Raw genomic sequence first — 15,113 nt, 5'->3', positions numbered from 1 at the left:
TTTGGACAGTACTGTACTTACTAGACCTCAAGGATCAGTGATGTAGCCTAACTTTAAAGCTTTACTCAAAAAAGGTACACCATATGCACCTTCACAGGTCCTACAAAAGATGAGGAGGAAAAGTAGGTACATTTGGTACCTTTACAGTGAAAACTGACATATTCGTGTGCACTGGTTCTGAAAGTCCCTGGGTGGATTTAAGGTTGTTTTTGGTGGGTGGCTCAGAGAGAAACAGAGCAATCTGGCAACACCGCTTGTGGTGGGGTTTTTTTTTTGCGCGTGAGTGTCCGGTGCGGCGGGGGGGAGGCGGAGCGGTTGATGCGGTATCAGTGAGTCTGTTTAAAGAGCTGTAATAAGATCCAGAGGTGCTGTAAGAGTTGGATATAAACGCGAGACAAGTAACGTGCGCGGTTTAAACGTTCAGCAGCACTGTTAAGTATCAGGAGGCCCTGAATTACTGTCACCTCCGGCCGGATACTGATACTGCGGCAAGCGTAAAAGCATCTCCTGAGTTGGAGTCGCGAGCTTTCCGCCGCATCCCAGCGCTGGGTGAGGGAAATGAGCTGAGACGGAGTCGACTCCTCTGTATCAGCTAACGAATTTCTTACCAAAATGAGGATTTTTATGATTGCGACAAAATCCAACTATCACTAGTGATGGTGACATCACGTGCACAAGGTGTTGCGGATCCGGACAATCTGATCTCGGAGCTCTCGACTCTAAGCCTGTGTTAGCGACCTTGGATTCGGATACAGTCGGATTCAGATGAAATTATGAACTCGCTGCTTTTCGGAGACATGTTGTCCGCAGGGATGCTTGCCGCGCTGCCCGGAAGCGGTTCGGGCGCGAGCGCGCTGCGCGACGATCTGGGCTCCAACATTCACGTGCTGAAGACGCTGAACCTGCGTTTCCGCCGCTTCTTGGCCCGAGTGCACGAGCTCGAGCGCAGGAACAAGGCGTTGGAGAGCCAGCTGAAGCTTGCCGCCGAGAGAGTGACCTATCACCCTCTGTTCACGCGCGACGTGGCCGTGCAGACCGACTCGACCGAGCCGAGGCTACCGGGCACCATCTGGAGCTACACGCACGTGCGGCGACGCGGGGAGCGCGTGGAGACGCTGCACGGGCCCGGGGTGTCGTGGTCGCACCCGGACGGCGTGGGCGTGCAAATAGACACAATCACACCCGAGCTCAGGGCACTGTACAACTTTCTGGCCAAAGTCAAGCGCGAGCGTGACGAGTACAGGACCAAGTGAGTCACATAATAAATAAATTAATTAATTAAAATAGTCATATTTATGCCACCTTTAAAGCAGTTCTATTGGGTTGGGTCTGGGGTTTGAAAACAAGTTTAGCAATTCATCATTAGAACACACTTTATTTTCAGGGGGTATTTTATATCTTTGTCTAATACATTATATGGGCAACAGTTTGTGGACTGCTTAACATAACACTGACATCCCATTCTGGATTTATTCCCCCTTTGCTGTTAACCTCCACTCTTCAGGGAAGGCTTTCCACTAGATTTTGGGAAGTGGCTGTGGGGATTTGTGTTCATTCAGCCACAAGAGCATTAGTGAGGTCAGGCACTGATGTCAGGTGAGGAGGCCTGGGGTGCAGTCGGTGATCCGGTTCATCCCAAAGCTGTTCAGTGGGGTTGAAATCAAGGTTCTGTGCAGGAGTTCTTCCACACCAACCTTGGCAAACCATGTCTTCATGGAGCTCGCTTTGTGCACAGGGGCATTGTGATTCTGGGACAGGTTTGGGCATTTTATTTAAAAAAAACAAAAAACAAAACAAAACACAAAACCCAGAACTTCTGATTCCATAACAAATCTGATATTTGAGGCTCTGTCAGAGTATACCAATCATGAGCCTGGATCAATAGGTGACAGATGCCTACAAGCGATTAACGTAAAGGTGACTAAAGCAATACTTTGCTTTAGTGTTATGACACTTAGAACAGTGACGAACATGTATTGATTCATTCTTTTTCAGTCCTGGTCAGGGTCATGGTGGAACTGGGGCCTATCCCAGAAACACTGGGCTCAAGGAGGGAATACACCCTGGATGGTACACCAGCCCATTGCAGGGCATCATACACACTTTTACATACTCACTGACACCTAGTGGCAATTTTCACACAGACATGGGTAGAACATGTACAGAAATTCTGTAACCTGAGCTCAGGATGAAACCCTGGAGCTATGAGGTGGCAACACTTCTCTGCTCCACTGTGCCACCCACAAAAAACATTTAGCTATTAGTAAAAGCATTTAAATGTCTAAAACCACACCATTAGTGCATTTCTAATTAATAAATGTCTGAAAGCCTAACGTAGTATAATCCAGTGAATTAATGACATCCTATATTGTACTGGTTAGTGTCTAAAAGAAGCAACTAGGGATGCAGAACACCCATAATGCACTTTACAGATTACAGATAGGCAACTATTTCCTTGATTTAGTAACATCTCAAATAAAACACCAACATTTTGGACTAAATCAATGTTACTAGCCGATGCCAGAACAACCTCTACTTTTTTAATGCAGTTTTAATGCTTAAAAAGGTCGATCTAAAGTGTTAGAGCACCAAACGCACTTGGTGCATTCGACACTTTGCGTTTCAGCAGTTTTAGAACATCATCCAGGTTGCAAAAAGTATATTACATTTGGATGAGTTACCCTGTGTGAACTTGCTACCTGCACTAAAAGTATGCAAAGTATGCCATTTGAGATATTGTCTAGGAGCTGGTGGCATTTTGGACCTGGGGCTAGTTTTACTGTATAATTATAGTACAACACATGTAGAAGTGTTTAGTTCAAGTCTAACATATTTCCTGTTCGGATTAGCTCAGCATGAGATTTGTGACGTTAGCGGGTATTGTATAATAATCCTTACTGCAAGGATGACTGTTTAGAAAGTTACACATATCTTTCTTTAATACAAAAGAGGTAGATAAACAAAATGTTTAAAAAGAAAAAAGGTTGTATTTCTTGCTTATCATTTACAATGAATGAAAAACAGACTGAACCTTATAAAACCATCTATATTCAACCTTGCACAACTTTAAAAGACTTTGGGTGCTTGAGTGTCAAAAATCCACTAAATATCCCAGGATTTGAAGTAAATAATGAAGTATCAAAGCTGAAATAATCAGTTTTGAAGTCCAGGCCCTGTTGAATTTTAAAAGTGGATAAAAGCCAGGCAAATGCATCATTTCAAACTGCTGACACACTTAGAGGACAGTGCTATCTAACCCTTCTACATACATTAGCTCACAGACGCTTATGATTGGCCAGTCTTGCTGTGATTGAAACCCCTTTCAATCATGGCCAATCATTACTAAAGTAATGTGTTGCTTTAAAAAAAAAAGAGTCACCTTTACGTTCATTGGTTGTTGGCATCTGTGTTGCCTATTGATCCAGGCTCACGATTGGTATGCTTTGATAGATCCTCTAATATCAAGTTATTTTACTGTAATTGGCAGGGAAGGGAGAGTATGCCATCTCTCCCACCCAAAGAGTACGGGCAGTTTTTGCTCTCTTGATCACGCGATCTAATGACATTAGATGTAAAATATATGATGCCTGATAACTTAAAATGGCTCATTTCCCAAATAGAGCCTCATAATGCTATGCTTCCAACCAATTTCAGTTATTTTGAATGGCTTTTTTTTTTAAAAACTTGAATCTCATTTTGCTATCTGGAACTACAAGACAAATAGAACTCACAAGCAATAGAAGTGTGTGACCAATAATTAGCAAAGTGCTTCCCAAACTTCTCCCAACCCTTGTTCAGATGACATCGTAATAATGTAATATTCCTGAATAACATGACTCCAGATTTAATTCTGTTGTACTACTGGTTTCAACTGTTCGGTTTTTTAGATAATGGTGTGAGTGACTGAAAACACTTCAATGTGATTTTGTCATGTGGTTTGCATATTGCTAATTGGTCATCATAACTTATATTTTGTTTTGTTTTGTTTTTTTTTACCTATAAACCTGTTTTAATTGCAAACAGACACTTACAGACTCACATACTTTCAACATTGATAAAAGCTGTGCATGCTTTAATCTTTACAAGCTGTTGTGTTCTGGTCCCAAACCTTCCGCATGTTTCTTCTGACTCAATTCATCTGCTTCTTTAATGAGAATTAATGACGTTAATATGACTGTTAAAGCGGAGAAGTTCGGGGGCGTTGGAATGGGAAACTGACCTAAAGCTTTGTACTGCAGTCTAATGCCTCTGTTCTACATTTTTGCGGGCAGTGATTCATTACAGTGGAATATCTTGGCAGCAGGGTAATAATCATGAAAAGGGGAAAAACTGAAAAGAAACTTTTTCTCAAGGGACTATTTGACTGTTCTCATGCAAGATAGGAGGCTCACTGATATGTTTCTAGTTAATTAACAGCCTACTCTGATATCACATGGTTCAAAATTGATTTGTTTTTTTTTCATGTATAACTGTTAAAATGGCTATTTTAGATGAAGAAAGAGTGAGCTTTCTGTGTTCTTTTTGCCTTCTCCAGATTTTGATTGTGCTTTCAATCACAGTAGAGAGCATTTCTCAAGTACCACAAACTATGTTGTCTAGAGCCAAGACCCTACACAGAGGGAGCTTTGTGTATTGTTAGGCTTTATTTATGGTCTTTATTGAATGGCTGTCTCTCTTTTTGGAGTTTATACCCAGCTGTCTGGAGGTCCTTTTGTTAGAATGGTTTGCTTGTGATAAGCTGTGTGCACAGGTGATTAAAGATGCTTGTGCTACTACGTGTAATCTTGACTAAATCACTTTCCCTTGATTTTCTCTTTATAGACCAAACACACTGATAAAATGAACAATTCATTTGCCATATGTATTCAGTAATCCAATATGGAGTATGCTGCCAAATACAGCTGATACATAGAGTACATGGCCAAAAGTATGTGAACACAACCCATATATGGCTCTTTCCCAAGCTGTTGTCACAAAGTTGGAAGCACACTATTGTCTAGAATGTCTTTGCATGCTGTACCAATAAGATTTCTCTTCACTGGAACTAAAGGCCCCAAACCTGTTCCAGCATGACAGTGCTCCTGTGCAGGGTTTGCCAAGGTTGGTTTGGAAGATCTTGAGTGCCTCGAGCTCTGACCTCAAACCTTTGGAATAAACTGCAACAGGCCTTCTGTCTTGACATCATTGTGCAGCTTCACTACTACTCTTGTGGCTGAATGAGCAAAAAAAAAAAATCCCAAACTTCAAAAATGTAAAAGAAAGTCTTCCCAGAAGAGTGATGGCTGTTATAACAGCAAACAACTCTGTGTTAATGCTCATGGTTTTGGAATGGGCACATAGGGATGTGATGGTAAGATGTCCACATACTTTTGGCTAAGTGTACATAACTGGGTTGTTTGTTCATTTATTGTGATACAGTTTATTTATTAGATTAAGAGAGTATGAATTGTGTTTCCTAAATTTGGCATGTGGTAATAAAGGTGTTGATTAATTGACTATAAGAGCGAAAAAAAATTGTGTTTTTGTTGAATGGTTTGCTGAAAAGTTTTCAGTGAGGACATTTCATTTAGTATTTTTGAAAGGTGTCTCTAATATCAGAACGGAAAGCAGTAAAGCTGTAACTTTTGTTTTCCAACATAAAAAAAGTTTCTGTTTTTCTGTAAGACAAGCTGCATTTTTTTTTACATTAAGTTCAAGAGAGAAAAAAAGAGGCTGGTGAGGGAACAGCTGTTTTTTTTGTGGATATAACGCAAGTGATAACAGGAACATACATGTAATGTTGTGCAATATCCACAAGACAAGTAACTAGTACAATGTGCTGTTCAATTAATTAGTACAATTAATATTCAAGTGAGGAGGGTTTTTTTTTTTTTTTTTTTTTAAATATTATGACACAATTACCACTTAATAATATTTTTTAAAACAGCTGTTGCTGTGTAAGCCCCCCCCCCAGCCAGATAGATAAAATCTATCTGGCTGGACTTGAAGGCAGCATTGTCCAGTAATACATCTACCTTTTCAGATCTCTTGTAGGAACAACTTTTGCACCTATAAAGCACAAACTGTTTTTGATGCCTAATTTCAGTAGACAGTGTCAGTATGAGGGATAGCAGACATGAATAAAACATCTCCTTGCTGGCTGATTGTCTTCGGACTGATGTGTGTGTTGAGTCCTGTAACCACACTGTGCTTGAGGTGCTCTTCTGAGCTGTGTGAAAATGTACACACACACTGACCTGAGCACAGCTGCAAAGCTTTACTACATGTCCGTGTGTTGCCGTTAGCTTTACGACATGTCAGTGTGTTGTCTGTGGCTGTTCTGAGGTGCCCTTAAATGGAGCTGTTATGAATGAGTTTCATTGGAATTTTTTCTGGGAAGATTAATAATGCAAGAGTGTGCGCGCATATGTGCATGTGCGTGTGAATGTGCGTGTGTGTGTCAGGGACAGTTCCATGTTGTTATGATTCTGCTGCTGCCTTTTCATTTGGGCATGTGCTGACTCACCAGTGAATGCAGCCTCACTACCCAAATAGACACCAAGCTGGAGTTGAAAGAGAAGTGAAAGAAAACAACGTGTGTCCTGTTCATACTTTATACTTTATTTTTCACGTGTGTGGGTGCGTGTCATGTCCTAATAAGTGGTTGCTCACTGAATAATTGGTTTGTCCATAACGACACCCTTGTATGTCTTGCCGTGCTGCTGCCTGAAGTGTGTGCCAGCATCTGCCATTCCTCCTCGTCTAATTAAAGAGAAATGTTAGAGATACTTATTTAGAGACTGGAATTCTCATTTTGCTATTTTGCTCTGTGTAGCATCTCTGTGGATATGGGATATTTATAATGCCGTGGTGATTCTGTTTAAGGCTTTGATAACCTTTATTTTCAATGTTGGGCTCAGAAATGGTTCAAATGGTTCAAAAATGATGTATAAAAGAATAATTAGAAGAAGAAATGCCGTATTTATACATTGTTCATTTACTTGATTTCAAATGAAATCGAATTTGCTTCTTTAATTTTACCCTGCTACGAGCTACAAGGCTAATGTGGCTAAGAATTACATGAAGCTTATGACAACCAATTAGCATCATGCAGACTGTATGTAAAAATTACATTTAGTAAAAGCTTTTACATGAATTTAAATAAGTTTTTTTAAAAAAGGCAGTTTATACTTATTCTTTTAATATATCTGAATAAAATTGGGCAATTCTGGATTTTTTTCCCATTCTTCCAAGCTCTTACTTTTAAGGTGAAGTGCAAGGGTACTATAGGTAAAATATTGGGTCTGATTGAGTCACATGACCAGTGTGAGCCATGGTTATGAATTAAAATTATATGCTGTTATTAATTACTTTTTTTTTTAAATAATGTAAATGTTGGCAAATGTCTGTGGTATAAGAGGAATGCCCAACATTCTTAATTGGCCGTTAGGATGCCGGTAACCCTACACATGACTACGCAGGTGAGGTGAAAACATCAGGTAGAGCCAAGTATGCAGTTCTGGTAGTTTCATGTTGGGCAATCGGTTAAACTAGTCACATTCTGCATTTTTTTTTCTAAAATGTGTCTTTTTCAAAGTAGTCACAGAAAATCGGTAGCAGGATTGAACAGGGTTTCTGTATAATTTGGCATGTTCCAAAGACAATTTTGTGGTCAGTGTAAAGTGACGGTCTTGAAATATATTAAAACTCAATGTGCCTATACAGCATGTGTAATATAGTTCACAAAGTGCTGTGAGCAGAGATTCCAAAAATACCATTTAATTACATCCCAATGGCTCTCAAGTAATTCATTCCTTAGTCTGCTTTTTGTCCAGTGGATTTTATTTTTTATTAAATTAATCTGCTGTATGAATAGATACATTTTACCAGATATCTATAAATGGAAACATGTATTGGCACTGTCACTGGCATTGGCGCTGTCACCAATCTAGAATTTCTGGCTATTATTTGTGCATGAAAAAAAAGTTCCATACCCTAAAATGTATTGAATCTGTTCTAAGAAGACGTCTTGATGGTTATTTTAGGGTGTTTGTACAGTTAATCTGTCACCTAGGGACTACGTGCATTACCCATGTTTAAATGTAATCTGTATTATCAGTCATAAATAGCTAGAAGTAATAATTTTTCATTTTTGTTTAGCTGAGTGTATCTCACTAATGCTAATTATCTTAGCGAACTGGCTATTTAATATGTAAAAATCATTAGGCAATTTTTTTTATTTTTGATAAGCAGTATCTATCTAAGCAGTATCTATCTAAGCAGTATCAGTATATATCTTGTAAATTTAGTTTTACAGATATTTATTTCTTTAATTGTCCAGCACATCTGAGGTAAATGTTGATATTTTCAGTGTTGCTAACTAGAAAATGACCACAGTCATTAGCTAGCATAAAAACTTAGCGCTCATTTCTCTGTTACCGAGCGAGTGTTCTCACAACTTGAACATATCATATGCCAAACATACATATTAGCTTTTTACCTGCAGTAACTTGTTAGAACAAATGCTTGAAATGATACACACACAATTTTAATATACATGAAATCTTAAGCCACTTGGACGGGATTCATTCAAATCAATCACATAGAGCGCAATCTTTCCTCTCTTCCATCTTTTTTCTTCTTCACCTCAGGAGTTTAGCTCTTTCTGATTGCCAGTCAGACTTTAAGGTTGATTTTGATGTGAATGTGCCTCTTAGCAGCATCTTACCTCAGTGACTGATTACATTCTCACAAGTACAGGCGCATGGAAAGAGAGGGGTCGCTTCCAGTCATATTTTTAAAGCTCTTGCGATGCCAGGATTTTGATTATGGCAGAACACAATGTGGAAATCTGTTCCTGGCATGCACAGTGGATTTATTCACAACCCCCAATGTAAACAAGTATCAGAATACAGTAAGTACAAAGTTAGCAATTTCTTTAACATTTTCTGGTATCAATCCAATATTTTACAAAAACAAATCTGAAATAGAACCTGATTTTCTGAAATAAGAGAAAATTCAAGACAAGCGTTACCTGCAATTTTTGAATTTGTTTAATACCACACAATTCATAATTTAATTTAATATTTGTGTTTTAATTCTCCATGCTTAGTGCAGCCTTTTTTATTTTAATTTTGAAAATGAAACCTATTTAATATTCATTTACATTAAGACTACTGTATAAAATGCCATGTATTCTTTAACACATTTTATGAGGTTATTACAGTTTGTTAATTTATGATTTTTTTGTTAATCCAATTTTGCTGAACAAGCCATTGTATCATTTAAGTATTATGTGAGTCACGTACTGTTGCACATGGTAGGGTGAACTTCATGTTTGCTTCATACCTTGCTCAACTTTATAACATTCAGTATTTGTGAAGTTATGTGATTTTGATCAAAATGGTATACTTGTATTCTGTATATACATGCTTGGAGGAGAGCACTAACTGTCCTTTTCAGTGTAGTTGGTCAAACAAACACCTGTGATCGATTGGGAGTTGCATCATGAAGTTTCAACCGATCAGGACCCCAGTTTTGCTTTATTTAACTCAACTACTTGCAATAAATGAATAATACAGGCATCAAATATTTGATCAATTTATACAAGCAACATTTACTCCAGTCTCCAGTCAGCTCTGTTAGCAATAAACCCGTGTGGCAAGTACACAGGACCTCTCGGAGGATTGTTTTCCATTCTCTGTGAGTTCTTTCTTACATGATGACCTGACAACAAGGTTCTTCACATCCATCCGTTCCACTCATCACATTGTTGGTGTTGAGGAACAGCCGCCTTTTCAATATACACCCAGACTGTTTTTGCCTTATCGCTTGCATGCATCTTGCAAAACCCGAAGCAGTTCCAGACACTGAATAATAAAAGTATTGTAAGTCGCTTGTGGTTAAGCGTGTGGTGTAACCCGTACCCAAGCTCTTCAGAGCCATAATATTAATGGCAGTCTGGAGAAAAGGCTAGGGCAAACTGATTACTTCTTTCACTTCTTTTTCTCCCTCACAGCTTTTTGTAAGGTTAAGAGGGAACAGCAGTGAATTTATGGTCACTTTTCTACTGAATTGGAATTAGGCTCACACACACACACACACACACACACACACACACACACACACACACACACACACATGCATGAGTGGTCTCTTATACACCCAGCCCTTAAAAGGTAATAATAAATCACCTTAAAAACAGTACATCTGGGCAATCTCTTAATAGAATAAGCCAGCAGACAACCGCATGCACCCTCTGTATCTTTAGCAATAGGAACAATGTGAGCTAAGCCTTTATAATGTTTGCATTTCAAAACATACCCTGCTTTCAAATGTGTGTGATATTGTGTTTTTGTTTCACTCAGACAGAAGTACCAGTCATCTTGATGGTGATTTAGTAGACAGGTTTTACACTAGTTTAGGCATGTTGCAGTGTGGAATACTAATCTTTGCCTTGTTTGCCCTTAGATAAGAACAGAAAAGTCTTGGATTAGAGAAGAGACCAAACAATACAGTGTAGTTACAACAGGGAGGAATGTAAGTCTGGACCTGGTGATAGCTCCTAGGAGTTTCAAGGTAAAAGGGAATGAGAGGAAGACATTTGAGTTGCTATCACAGCAGAATTCATACCTTTAACCCCGTTTTAATAATCAATCCATCAAAAAAGTAACTATATATCATCCATGCTAAAACATGCAAGCGTTTCAAACCTTGTTATTGCGTATATCCAATACATATACAGTCTCCACCTTAACACGTGTACCTGTACATTCTGTCGAGTTGTGGGGAGTCTGTGCCCACTGCAGCCTCGGATTCTGCTGCTTTAACCCAACCTTCTCAAGTTGGGATGCTTTTCTGCTCAGCACGGGTTGTAAAGAGGGGTTATTTGAGTTACTATAGCCTTCCTGTCTGCTAAAATCAGTCTGACCATTCTCCTCTGCCCTCTCTCATTATCAATGTGTTTCCAGCTGCATAACTGCTGTTTACTGGATGTTTTTAGCTTTTCGGCCATTGTCAAAAGTCTTGCTACTCAAATAAAGGAAACAAAAAAGCATCCTTGCATGAACCAGTTACCTAGCTAGCCACTATACTAATCTAATAGTCTAAGAACAGTCAGAAGAATGTAATAGGTTTTTTTCATTGCTTTTTAAGCAGAGGACTGCTTCCCCTTGCATTGCCCCTCGAATATGTGTGTGTATAGGGAATGTAAACCATTAAGCACCAAACAGCATACATAGTCCTCGCTGTGGATACAATAGTCCAGGGAGGGGAGCTGGACCTCATCAAACTCCTCCAATTTACCTAACATTAACCCTAACCCTTAACCGACACAATTCTGTACAAGATGATACAACACATTTTACAACACAACAAATTCAGCCTGAAACCCTGACAATGAGTTGTCTTTGTCTCCACCCCAGTGGCTTTTGGTTCGACTCCACCCAGGTATTAGGATCTCGATTAGGTCCGACCCCACCCCATGGATATTTTGTCCTGCCAAACAGGGGTACTTGTAACAGAATGGCAAAAGATATCACACTCAGACAGACGTATCTATTAAACACGTTAGTGATGCTAATTAAGCAGTGCTAAAACATCATGTGTGAGTTCTGACAGTATTATGTCTCAGCCCGAGAAAGATTATTGATTTCACCTTCCCAGTGCTTTTTACTGTCATAAAATCCAACCAAAATATTTATAGTCTCTGTAGCTCCAAAGAGATGAGCTTGCTTTGACATGCAGTGATATGAACTAGTGTGCAGTTTACTGTTTGTGGCATTCTTCAGTCCAGTGCTGCAGTCAGCAGGGCCTAGAAGATTGATGCAATGTAGAGCCATTGCCCACTCAGCACTGTGTGTTTGTGTACGTGTGTACGTGTGTGTGTGTGTGTGTGTGTGTGTGTGTGTGTGTGTGTGTGTGTGTAGTTGGACAGAAAGCCAGAGAGAAAGCAATGCAAAACTGCAGTCAAGTCATGGCAAACAAGCGTGTAGGTGAAAGTTTTTTGATTTCCATTTTATTGTTCAGTTTCTATTCTTTAAAAACATATTTACTGTATGAAAACATACAGTTTATGGCACAGAAATTAAGTTTATATTTCACATAAACTAACTGAACCATCTGACATAATGAACGCTATGGTTCTAACTGAACAAACTGAGGCTATGGTGCTAACTACGAAAAAGTGAGCTAATGAAGAAATAAGCGCTAACTCAGGTAACATTGTGGCGCTAACTGAGAAAGGTGAAATAGGAATTACTGATAACTGAGGTAAAAGAAAAGACTAGGGTGTTAACTGAGAAAGGTGCACTAATGAAGTAATTAATGCAAACCGAGGTAACATTATGACGCTAACTGAGAAATTTAAGCTAATGAAGGCACTCCCGCTAACTGAGATAACAGACTATAGCTCAACTGAGAACTAAATGAAAAAATACAAGCTATTGGAAAATAATTAATTTCAGGCATGTTGAGTTTTATTCCTTACATATGATTTTGCTCTATTATTCATTTATTCAATAAACAGGAATAAAGAAAAAAAACATAACCTGTGGGAATAAAACACATTACTGGCAGACCTTCAAGTTGTTCTGTGGAAAACAGGGGAAATCCACGTGTAGATGCAGGAAAGTCCGGAGCACGTGTTTGGATCATCAGTCCTGTTATTCGTCAGGGCTGGGCCGGTGCCACCTTGGGCTTGTGTGCATGGAACGAGGCCTGGCACATGCCAGCACAGCTTTGAATACAGACTAATCTCCTGCACTTCAAATAACCCAGGAACAGCTCTATTAAAGAGAAAAGCTTGTCCTCACTGTTCTAAGATCAGCAACTCCCTCACAACATTTTCCCTTTCATGAATAATTGAAGCGCAGCAGAATTTAGCTCAGTGCTTCAGATCAATAGAAACAGGAGGAGCTTTCTATTCCAGTCATTTTTTATAGATGAAAGACCCGATTACCATACCAAAGCTACCTGGATCCCTTGAGAAAGATTAAGCATGGATAATGGATAATATAGTGCAGAAAATTTTTGTACATGTACCTACATTTACCACCTTGGGCAACATAATTAGACGAAAACTAATTGTGATTCAGAAAGTAATAATCAAGCATCTCCACAGCAGTCTGCTAAAATATGCACCGGATATTTAAAAGGAATCTGTCAAAGCTTTGCAGAAGTCACTTTTACCCGATTATATTCCATCCACAACAGCTCTGTTTGCTGTCTGTCTCCTTTTTTTCCTTTACAGAAGTTCAAACATCAATCCACAACATTAGTTGTAATTATAACGGATAAGAAGTACACGTTTAATAAATTACATTTCGCAGTGGCTGTCAAATCGTTGAGGAACAAAACACGTCTTGATGTTATAGGAAAATAATCAACTTTGGCAAGGTAACAGTTACTCCATTTTCGATCAGGCTGCATTATACCACCCCACTGTTTTCCAGTGAAAGCATATGGTATATAATACAGAAATGTCAGCTATATTTCATTCTGCATTTTAAACATGGACAATGCTTGGTTTTGTTTTTCTCACAGGATATAATGGAAGAAATAATGGAAACTTTACCAATTCAGAGAGACCCCAGACAGACCTGGGGTTAATTCTTCTGGGCATTTTATAGTAGGTAAAATGTGGGATAATCTTTCCAGATGCATGCACACACATTCTGTTAAAAAAATACTTACATGGCTGATTCAGACTAAAATCCCAGAGACACTCCGGTAATAATTACTTTGGCCCACTTCCCCATGTAAAACTAATCCTATCTGAATAGCGCTTAAGACCAGAAGACAAAGATAAAAAGTAAATTAAAAAAATGAAAAAAGAAGAAGAAACTTCTTGATATTAATGAGTGGTCTGTAAATTCAGTCCATATTGGGGTTTTTTTTGTTTTTGTTTTTGTTTTTTGTAATCCTTATCAGACGTGTCAGTTATCAGACATTATCAGACGTTAGGGGGGAAAGTGAAGTATCCAAACAGGAGAAAACTTGTAGGCAATTAATGCAGTTTGCCAAAGTCAACTCATATGAAAATTGCCAAAACAGTTTGGTAGACTGTTAGAGGGAATAAATTGTTTTCTCTCCCAAATGAAATCCAACAAAGTCAATCTCACTGGTTTTATTTGGATAAATAAAAATTTGCGTGAGATGGAGTTTGGTATTTTTTAATCTTACCTAATTATACAGGTTTAGACTTGACTTGGGTTGGGTCTGAGGTGTGGTATTAAATTAGAGAAAGTGAATTGGCATCAAATCAGTACTGCACCCTGTACTGGAATGAAATGGTATGAAATGGACAGGACAGTTATGCCTCACGCAAAAACAAAGCACTGTTGATGAATAATAATTAGTCACTATAATAATTGTAGTGTCACTTTTCATTTCAGAGTAGAACACCTTCTCCAGCATGGAGACAACGAGTTCACACACTGTAAGTCTATGAGCAATGAGGCAGGTAACGGATGAGACATGCCAGCTGTAGTCATAGTGTTACCAAACAAAATGCCAGGCTGGACATCGGCCAGCCATCCAGTGACCTGAGCTGATTAATCAGCGAGACGAAGAGCAGACGTCATTCCTCTTATGTTTCTCCCTCCCCATCTCGTATTCATCCCGCTCCAGAAACAGTTACCTCTTAATGAACTGCGATGAAATGCTGTCTGAGACACATTAATAGTATCCTGATCTCTTTCTCCTAAATGTCTCAACATTTCATTTATGATCTTTGAGGAAATTATGTCAACCTTGTTCCAGTTTAAATGAAAAGCTATTAAAAAGGCTTTCGGTGCTGTATAGTATGTAAGGCGGCTGAAACACTGAAACCCCTTCTGCGTCGTACAGCAAGAGCTTCATACGAAGGACATTCCGGTGACCTTAATGCTGAAAGAGCTTGCAATGTGATACTCGCATGTCTGAGGACTCGCTGTGGTGACTTTAGTCTGCTGGATAAATGAGCTGGAAACCACACTAAAGCTACACAATTAACCATATTTGAATTGGGATAGCAATTCAAATATGAGTTTGCTTCCCTAAACTCTTTTTGTAATATCTGTAAGATAACGTTAGACGTTAAATTTTCTAACTCCAGTGCATTAAATAAAAAGCCCTGCGTTTTTCTTTTAATTGTC

At 39.0% G+C, this 15,113-nt stretch overlaps 1 protein-coding gene across 2 annotated transcripts in view; it reads left to right on the top strand.

Annotated features, from left to right (window-relative positions):
• Nucleotides 1-283: 283 nt before the first annotated feature.
• Nucleotides 284-15,113, top strand: part of iffo2b (intermediate filament family orphan 2b) — a 45,890-nt gene continuing 31,060 nt past the window's right edge. The window contains exon 1 of one of the 2 annotated variants that reach the window (XM_017450008.3): nucleotides 284-1,249. In XM_017450008.3, coding sequence (XP_017305497.1) covers nucleotides 774-1,249 — 476 coding nt within the window. In that variant the 5' untranslated portion in view covers nucleotides 284-773. The remainder of the gene's footprint in view (nucleotides 1,250-15,113) is intronic. The other variant, XM_017450009.3, reaches the window with a different exon arrangement.

The sequence above is a fragment of the Ictalurus punctatus genome, chromosome 21, assembly GCF_001660625.3.
Source record: "Ictalurus punctatus breed USDA103 chromosome 21, Coco_2.0, whole genome shotgun sequence".
In the NCBI taxonomy this organism is placed as follows: domain Eukaryota; kingdom Metazoa; phylum Chordata; class Actinopteri; order Siluriformes; family Ictaluridae; genus Ictalurus; species Ictalurus punctatus.
The sequence above is the reverse complement of the archived record's forward strand: the minus strand, read 5'-3'. Positions and strand labels throughout refer to the sequence as shown.